This window comes from Chiloscyllium plagiosum, chromosome 14, assembly GCF_004010195.1.
Source record: "Chiloscyllium plagiosum isolate BGI_BamShark_2017 chromosome 14, ASM401019v2, whole genome shotgun sequence".
NCBI classification, from domain to species: Eukaryota; Metazoa; Chordata; class Chondrichthyes; order Orectolobiformes; family Hemiscylliidae; genus Chiloscyllium; species Chiloscyllium plagiosum.
This window is the reverse complement of record NC_057723.1, coordinates 51,858,981-51,868,883: the sequence shown is the minus strand read 5'-3', so window position 1 is coordinate 51,868,883 and position 9,903 is coordinate 51,858,981. Positions and strand designations below refer to the sequence as shown.

General features: G+C 38.7%; 1 protein-coding gene across 2 annotated transcripts in view; it reads left to right on the top strand.

Annotated features, from left to right (window-relative positions):
* The first annotated feature begins 2,289 nt into the window (after positions 1-2,289).
* Positions 2,290-9,903, top strand: part of sh3pxd2b (SH3 and PX domains 2B) — a 334,077-nt gene continuing 326,463 nt past the window's right edge. The window contains exon 1 of one of the 2 annotated variants that reach the window (XM_043703799.1): positions 2,290-2,643. In XM_043703799.1, the coding sequence (XP_043559734.1) occupies positions 2,572-2,643 (72 nt within the window). In that variant the 5' untranslated portion in view covers positions 2,290-2,571. The remainder of the gene's footprint in view (positions 2,644-9,903) is intronic. The other variant, XM_043703800.1, reaches the window with a different exon arrangement.

The window sequence follows — 9,903 nt, the reverse complement described above, 5'->3', positions numbered from 1 at the left end:
TGTATGAAAGTAATTCATTGGAAAAAGTGGTTATCCTATGAGGAAAGATTGAACAAATTAGACCTGTTCTCATTGGCATTTAGAAAAATGAGACTATATGATTGGAACATAGACCCCTGAGGGACCTTGGCAGTGCAAATACTGACAAGGATATTTGCCCTCATGGTGGTCTAGACCTAAGGAACCCAGACTTACAAAATAAGGGTCTCCCATTTAATGCAGAGATGAGGAGGGATTTCTCCTCTGAGGTGTATTAGTGTTAGGAATGGCTTTTTAAAAAAATTCATTCGTTGGATTGGGGCATTGCTGGCTAGGTCAGCATTCATGGTATATCCCAAGTTGCCCAGAGGTCAGTTAAGAATCAACCAATTGTTGCAGTTCTGGAGTCACATGTAGGCTAGACCAGGCATGAACAACAATAACCCTCCCTAAAGAACATTAGTGAACCTAATTTTTTTTTTCCCTGACAATCTCATTAGATTCTTGCCTGGGAGATATACAATTGGCCTCTGCTATCCAACAAACTGGAAAAACTGGTCAGGGGCGATTTACAAATGAGGACAGCACTGACTAACTCACAGTGAAGTATCCATCAACTAACTCTCAATAACTGGGCTCATAAAAGAATGAATTACCTGAAAGCTACCGATGACGGTGGAGAAGGGCTTTTGCCCGAAACGTTGATTTCGCTGCTCCTTGGATGCTGCCTGAACTGCTGTGCTCGTCCAGCACCACTAATCGAGAAAATAATTACCATAACATGCTGCCATCAGCACAAAAAAGAACATCAGGGAACACGAACTACATGGTTTAGTGTAGGTCCCAAATGTGATTCATCTGTGAGGACATACTGTGAATTCTACAAAAGGTGACTTCTATATGCATCTTTATTTTGTTTTAGCATTGAAAATTTGATGTGACATTAAAAACTCATTTGGAAATTTAACTAGTTGACTTGATTACCGGTTATTGCAATGTTAAAAATCACACAACACCAGGTTATGTAGTCCAACTGGTCTATTTGGAAGAACTAGCTTTTGGAACGGTGCTTCATCAGGTAGCTGTGGACCAGAATCATAAGACAGAATTTATAGCAAAAGGTTCTTGCAATGACACTAATTGTGCAGGTGGCTCAGGGAAGAGAACATTTCAGGGAGTGAAATTAAACAGTGGACCCACCTAGGATCTTAATTAAAACCAAGTCCCTGTTTTACACTGGGTCGTACCTATCTACGTACCTCTATCTCAGTACCATTAAATAAAATAAACTGCCAAGCGGCAAACTTCCTTTCCATGCTGGAAGGCTGAATCTGTTACAAGCCTCCCCTCCTCATCCAGCCACAGTTAACAGTTCGGAGTTTAACAAATCTGCATTTAAAGTGCTTTGGCCTGAAAAATCACCTGGCTCAAATTCGATTTTTGACTCTGTTCACACAGCTTGGGTCTGAACAGAAAGCTAATCAAATGGTTATAATAATTACAAAAATCCAAAAACCTATCTCTTCTTTAATTGAAATTGAAATGCAACTAGTTGACTTGACTAGTTGTCAATAATGATTTGTCATTAGACTCTTGATTCCTTTTTTAAAACTGATGTCAAATTCCACCATTTACCATGACAGATTCAAACTCAGGTCCTCGGGACATTCGCCGATGTTTCTGTATTAATAGTTCAGCAATAATATAGCCCTCAACTCTCCTGAGTCATTTGAGTATGTTCGAGTGTGATTTAGAGATTTTTGATGAACAAAAGCGTCAAGGGTTATGCTGGGGTAAAGTAGCCATGAAGGTAACCAAACTGCTGAAGAAAGCTCACTGAACTCTAAACGTTAAATCTGTTTTCTCCCCATAGGTATAACCAGACCAGAGTTTCTCCAGCAATTTCTGGTTTTGTGATACAGCAGGCTCGATGGCCTATTGCGTATCCTATTTAGAGTTTACTTAAATGGTTGACTCTGCAGTAATTTTGTTTTTGCATTGTTGTGAAGTATGGGTTCCCAGTAGCACATTTACGACTTGACTCTATGAAGGTGTCCGTACTCATCCCGACACTAGTAGAAGTGCTTTATTATTGTAGCTAATGCCACCGCCCTTACCAATAGAAAAAAAGCTCACCGCGTTGTTTTTCTCAAATCCAGCAAAGTTATTTTCGAACAAAAGCAAGAGACTGTTAATACTGACGATCTGAAACATAAACTGGAAGGACAGCATTTGCGGAGAGAGAAACAGAATAAACGTTTAAGGTCAGTGACCTTTTTGCTTTGTTGAAATGTAATCAGATTGAAGCAAGCCGCAGTTGGCAGCTTCGCAGTGGAACGGATTCCTTTAATGGAATGGGCTGGACTAGTGACGTGAATTTGGGCGGATTCTCCCCCTGTTTCTCTTTCGTCTGCTACTCTGGGAAAGCTTATAGTCGGACTGAGTGAAAACAAAACCGTGAGTCTGATGGTACTGCAGAATTAAGAGTGCAGGAGGACTAGGGAGCAGTCAGTGAGGTCGGCGGATGAGGAATCGCCGAAGTACGGTAGAGATTGCAGGCGGCTGTGGAGCTGGCTTTTGTGTGGCCGGATCATGCCTCGATCATCTATTGTAGACGTGAAGGTGCAGGACGTGCAGAAAAGACGGATCCCGAATAAACATTATGTACGTGAGGCAATAATTTCTAGACTTTAATGAATTTCTCGGGTGCTTTTAACAGCAAAGAGAACGTTGTTGAATACTGTGGTTAGTTTTTGGGCAATGCAACTTATTGAGTTTAAAGATTTAATCTTATGGATAGTTTTCAGCATCAGACTGCCTGCTGGTTCCGTTGCACCTATTGCACTGCTAATAATTCAGAATTAGCTTTCAATCAAAATATAGGTTTTTGTAATTATAATAACCATCTGATTAACTTTTTGTCTAGCTCCGAGGTATGTGAACAGAGTCAAAACTCGAAGTTGAGCCAGGTGATTTTACAGGCCAGAGCACTTTAAATTGCAGATTTGATAAACTCCACTGTTAACTGTGGCTGGATGAGGAGGGGAGGCTTGTAACAGATTAAAAGCTTTTCAGACATGAAACGCTTCCTTTGAGCGGCATCGGCCAGCATGGCAAGGAAGTGTGCCACTTGGCAGTTTTTCATTTAGTTACCGCAAATTTCGATGATACTGAGATAGAGGCACATAGATACGTACGACCCAGCCTAAAATAGGGACTTGGTTTTAATTCGGATCCCGGGTGGGTCCACTGTTTAATTTCACTCTCTGAAATGCTCCCTTCCCTGAGCCCATCTGCTCATTTCCAGTGTCATTGCAAGAACCGTTTTTAAAGTCACATCAGTTTTCACGGCTAAAACAAAATAAAGCTGCCTAAAATCTGCTGTGATGCGTATGGGACTCATCTTTTTGTCGAATCCACAGTATGTCCTCGCCGATAAATCACATTTGGGAATGCACCACATACAATAAAATGTGTAGTTAGCGTTCCCTGACTTTCTCTTTTGTGCTGACGGCAGCATGTTATGGTAATTAATCATTCCACAGTCATCGGTAACTTTTAGGTAATTCATTCTTTTTATGAGCCCGGTTATTGAGAGTTAGTAGATGGACACTTCACTATGTGAGTTCGCCAGTGCTGTCCTCAATTGTAAGCCGCCCGGTTTTGTAAACTGGCCGGTCTTTCCAGAATGTTGGATAGCTGAGGCCAACTGTATGCCCCACAGACTAACAATTCAACCTGGGAATAAATGGTTAAGATTTGTTATTTAGAAGCTTCTTATAAAATTAAGATGTTTTGGAAAAATACTGTTAATATTTATGTTTTACCCAATAATTGAGCTCACACTTGTTTTGGAACATTACATTGATTAATTCATACTAAATTAAGTTTTACTGGGGGCTCCAAGTAAGTATTTTCCCTACCTCTTGGTAGTGAAATTCCCAGATTTTTTTTTGATCAAGCATGCCAGTAGAAACTTGGCAGACACTGTGAAGCAATATGTATAGAAAAGTTCACTGTTGGGGATTTGGAGCTTGACAATGTTCTGATGAGCTGCTGGCTTGGATTGAGAGAATGATTAACTATGTGGAAAATAGTTCTTCAAGTATTGGAAGAGTTTTCTCCATTTGAAGATGTCAGTGTAAATCTTATCCATCTTTGCTACATTTCAAATTGAACAATCTGAGCTTTAGTTGCAGCAATCACCTACTTTTTCCAATAATAGACAATTGATATCGTGGCTCTCAGCACCTGACACAAGTGAAGAAAACTTACTAGAAACCTTTTCACAATTCTTTAAGGCAAGCAAGCCATTTAAAAAAAAACAAATCTATCCATTTGATTTAATAGAGGAAGAGGATTTTGTAGGTTCCTGAACATTGTATTCCTTCAACCTGTTTTTCTAATCACCATGTTCAGAGATGTTACAACACACCTCTGGAGCAGGTGGGACTTGAAATCAGGTTCAGGGGCAGGGACATTACATCTGTGCCTTAAGAGGGCTCCCACTGCACTCATTCAAAGCAATTAGTTTAATGTTGAACTGGGGTCAAAATTATGTCCTTACTTTCCTGGATTTAACTGATTGCATTGTGTCAATGTTTAGTTTCAGCGAGTCAGTCTCTGATGACATTGCACTCCTGCAGTTAAAATGAAAGCTTGGATTTTCTTTGGTTAAATTTGCTTTGAAGAATGGTTAGGGTTCTAGTGAAGGTTTGATATCTGCTGTTGTTTTACTATCTCATATTTATTTTTTATTTTCCCTGACTCAGAGTGAGTCTGTTGCAGCGTTTGAATAGATGCAGATCTTTCATCATACATGTTTTTGTTTGACGTTCACATGATATTAGTGTTGCAGTCAAGGCTAGCATTCATTACTCATCCCTTATTGCCCCTGAGAATGTGGTGAACCTCTTTTTTTTTAAACTCCAGTCCATCTGGTGTAAGGGTTCTTGCATTGCTGTCAGGGCTCAAATTCCAGATTAATGACCTAGCCCACGGAAGGAGCAAGCCATGGAGTTGTCATTATTCCGCTTCAGACAGTTCCAAGCTGGATTAAAAGTTCCAAGTTAGTTGGAAGGGGAGCAGCTTGGAGGGGAGCTTGTAGTTGATGCTGTTCCTGTGCGCCCTTTGTTCTTTTAGGTGGCGGTCTTTTTTTGGTTTGGGAGGTGCTATCAAAGGAGGTTTAGCAAGTTGTTGTGGTGCATCTTGCAATTGCTACACACTGCTACTGTGTGCAGGTAGTGGAAGGAGTACAAGTTGAAGGTACTAGATTGGATGCAAGTCGACAGCCAGATACCCGTGATTATGTTGAGTTTCTTAAAACTACACCTGTCTAAGCTAGTGGCAGGCATCCATCTCACTCCTGACTTAAACCTTTCAAATTGTGGACAGGCTTTGAGCACTCAAGGTGAGTTGCTCATTGGACAATTTCAATCTCTGACCTGCTTTTGTATCCACGATAGAAGCATAGAATCGATACAGTGTGGAAGCAAGCCATTCAGCCCATTGAGTCAACCAAAGAGCATCCCATCCAGACCCACTTCAGTACCCAATAGATGTAGCCCTGCATATGCTATGGCCAATCCACCTAACTTGCACATCTTTAGACTGTGGGAGGAAACTGGAGCACCTGGAGGAAACCCACATATACAGGGAGAATGTGCTTACTGAGTCACCATGCTGTCTGTGTATTTCTGATAATTTCTGGGGTTGCCTGGTCAAAGATGTTGGGTGGGCTGAGGAGGTGAATTCATTAGAATGAAGATGATATTTGTACCCTGTACTAGTCAATTTTATGACAACTGTTGAGGCAATAAATATGATGTTGCCTTAGACTTTTTAATGACTGAATATTGGCCATGTTTGTATCAAACAAATGTTAACTATTAGACTGAGGTTTATTTGCAGGAAATGAAATGAGTCTTTGCTCATTCTCCAAACATTTTGGGCATTTTTAATGTCTAGTGCTTTGGTTCCTGCATTGTAAGTATGGAGAGAGTACAAGTGAATGTGAAATATCACCTGTAGAGTTTGTATCACCTGCCACTGCTTTGGAAAAAAAATATTGAAAAGGAGAAATGTATAGTTTGTGCCTATACAAATTTTAAGAAATTGTATGTTCATTGATTAATTCTCTTCACATTTTGTCTAGATATTACTAAAATATTGTAAATATTTCAAATTTATACCATCAATACAAGAGCCTATATCCACGCCTCTAACTTTATTGCTCTCTTGACTTATCAGCTGCTAAAACCCTCATTTGAATCTTTTAAGTTCTAAACTTGATTGATTCCAAAGTACTGCTGGCTGGGATCTAGCATTCTACTGTGTATTCTGGAGGCCATCCAAAACTTTTGCTGTCCTGGTCTAAACTCTCAGCAAGCCCAGTTTCTCTATCAAACTAAACATACTTGCCAACATTGGTTTCTGGTCCAGTAGTGTATTGATTTCACAAATCTTATCTTTGTTTTGAAATCCCACAGTGGCAATGCTGTTATTTCTATAATCCCTTCAGCTCCACAACCTTCTGAGATACTGTACTGTAATTCTGACCTGTAAATCTCTGATTTTAATTGTGTGTTTAGTTGTCTAGGCCTCAGGCTTTGAACCCTTCTCACTCCTTTCCACCTCAAGATTTCAATTTCTCTTTTCATCTACTGATTTGAACGATGTCTTTAATGAAGCTTTTGGTCATTTGACCTCATTGTGCTTGTATGGGTCAGTGCCATATTTTGTCCTACAACAGAACATCAGGGTGGTTCATTATGTTAAAGGACCTGTATAAGTTGTTTGAAATATCTGGAAACTTAATGGCCCACATTTTGCTGCAGTAGGACATCTGACCCCATCTGTCATCAGTTAGATTTGTCTATTCCTGTTCAAACTCTGAATGATTTTGCTGAAAGAGCAATTAGATAATAGTGTAGTAGGAAAACAGGGCATGTGGAATTTGAGTGAACCATGATAAGCACTGCATTTCCATAAGCAATCTAATTGGAAAGTTTTGAAATAAAAAGCGCAACGATTGCAAAGGAAATATAAGTTAGACTGGATGAATTCAGTGTCAAAACCTATGTAGAGGACAAGAAAGATTGGCTAAAGAGGCAAAGAAAAATACTTATTTAACAAAACTGACATTTTAAAAATTTCCAACAATTGATACCTGAAGGCTTCACACTTGTAATAGCCTAATGATTAGTTTTCAGTGCCAGAGAGGTTGACTTGGAGAAAGGAACAATTATCAAGTTGCTTAAAAAGGTACTTCTACATGTAGTTACAAGACTTCACTTTTGGAGTTTGGTTTCTGTCTATTGCACAAATGCAGCATTTCGCATCATTAATGCATGTCAGTAGTAAGGCTGTTTTCATGTAGTTAATGACAGTGCAGAACAATTCATTTGAAAAGAACAGCATCATTTGGAAGTTTGCAGTTAACAATCAATGTCTGTTCTCTAACTGAAGTTGCTAAATCATTTTCTGTAAATAAATATTCAATTTTGTGCTCAGCCTTTAGGCAGCAAAGTAACCTTTTTTAAGAAGTCAAGTTGCTATGAGATATGGGTGCTAGAGTGTTTTGGAGAATGGTATTTCGAGTGCTGTGAAACCACTATCTTTTAAAACGATTTTTTTGCGTTCCGATGGTATCTGCAGAATAATGTCAAGGACTTGGAGTAAAGGTTACATACACCAATTTGAAATAATTGTTGTGTGGGGAAAAAAAATTAAAATTGAGAAGGAGAGAGCCATTTTCACAGCTTGAATTCCAAACATAGCAACTTAGTATGAGCGACCATGTTTGCTGGGATCCTTTCGCCACATGGCTACCTGAGATTCAAACTAAAACTGCATAATATGCAATGTATTTGAACTCATGAGTGAATATTGACTGTTTGCTGCAGGATGTCCTTTGAATTCCAAGTCAGAAGTTAATCTGACTAATACAGTTTGATAGGGTTCTTGGGTCAAATGAGGTTGACTTGATTAAGCCCTTACATTAATAGGTGTGGCTATTTTAATCTAACTAGGATATGTCTGAAGTGGGATAATTACAAATTCATGATATTTTTGTAGGTTACTTTTCACGACTAGGTTCAAGGAACATTTTTATGACACTGATAGAGAGAAGTTTAGTTTGAATTTTAATATTCTTGAGTGCTTGATGCTTTAGAGAGTAAATTTGGTATCCTTGTCTTCGAGATATATTGAATCCTAACAGAGTATTGACCCTGCTCCTTTGGAATTTTAAATAAAAAGCATTTGCATTTATCTAGTACCGTTCACAATATTAGGCTGCTTAAAGCACTTTACAGCCAATGAGTGCTGGAATTAGGTGGATGGGAGAAAAAACCCTGCACTTTTACAGTGCACTTACTGTTGTAATTTAGGCATTGCTGTAGCTAATTTACATACAACTTTCAAAAACAGCAGTGTTTTCCAGACTTTTTTTTAGTGACGTTGATTTTGAGAGAGGAATATTGGCCAGGACACTGGTAGAAATCTTCCCCAAATGCAACATGGAACATTTTACGTCCACCTGTGGGAACCGAGGGGGTTTCTGTGAAATGTTGCCTCTAACCAGTACTGAAGTATTAGTACTGATTTTGTATCCAAGTCCTTTAACTGGGTCTTGAATCCACAACCTTTTGCCTCAGAACACTACCAAAGATCATTATACCTAATCTTATGCCACAAATCCGAAAACTGTTAGTTTAACCCGAAGCCGAAAATATCCTAGTTTCCATCCATCACTTTGTGAGACTACAGGGTGGACCTGATTTCCTGTCTACACAGATTCCTGAATAATCAAAAGGTTTTGTACCTTGCCAACAGTCTTTGTATGTGACAAGATGATGTTTTGTGTGGCAGTCTTTTTTTTCAAAATATACCACCTTGCCCCACTCTCTGGCCCTTTTAAAATGATTATCTGGTCACTGAGTGGAGAGTTGATTACTAGCCAGGAGACGCTTCCCATTACTCAGTGAGAGCTATTGATAGAATCTGTCAGGGTTTTTTCTCCCAACCACCTAATTCCAACACAGGGGTCATTATTTCATTTTACTGGAAGCTGAAAGGATGTGGCTTTCAAACTCCTTCATATTTTCTGGTTTTAGTGAATACTGACGTCTTTTAGCTGAGACAGTCCTGTTTTGCCAGTTCTATTGAGATTGATAAAGTCACAACACATTGGATAACTGTTATTCTTTATTGAGTTTGATTTGTGATTAAAGCTAATAATTCATTAATTTAGACAGCTGATTATTTATGAATGTTTTAACTCTTTAAATTACTAATATAGCTTCAGCAGTGAAATTCTCAAACTGGTCTGCCTTGTAATAGTGTGCTTTAATTCTCAATGTTTCCCGCTGAGGTATATTTCAAAGTATTCAATTGTCTGCAATTCATAACATGTGTGACACAGATGTTTTAAGGCACCTAATAAGAATAATGGAAACATGACCAATTCCAGATACTTGTAAATGCACCAGAACTGGTTGTCGATCAGGAGCAGGATGTTCGTAGTCCATCTCAGGAACCATGTATGTCACTAAACCCACTTACTGTGTTCCAGCTGAGCGAGCAAACCTACATCCAGAATTTTCCGCTGTATTTGCTTCCATTCATAGTTATTGGTATCCTTTTGCCATGTTGCTTGGTTGAAGGATAAATGTATTCAAGGGTAAATAATTCAATGCAGAAACGGACTGTTTTGTTTGTTTTTTTTAACTTGTCAATTATCTACATGGCAGAGGTAATGTTAGGTTGCTTTCATCAGGATAAAAGTAATTAATGCATAAATAACTTGCACATTTATGTTGATGTTTCCTTTAATTTTATTAAGAATAAATTATTGTGATGATCATTAAACTTAATCTGGTCTCTTTAAATAAGATGTTGAATTTGCTGATTTCAACTTTACTG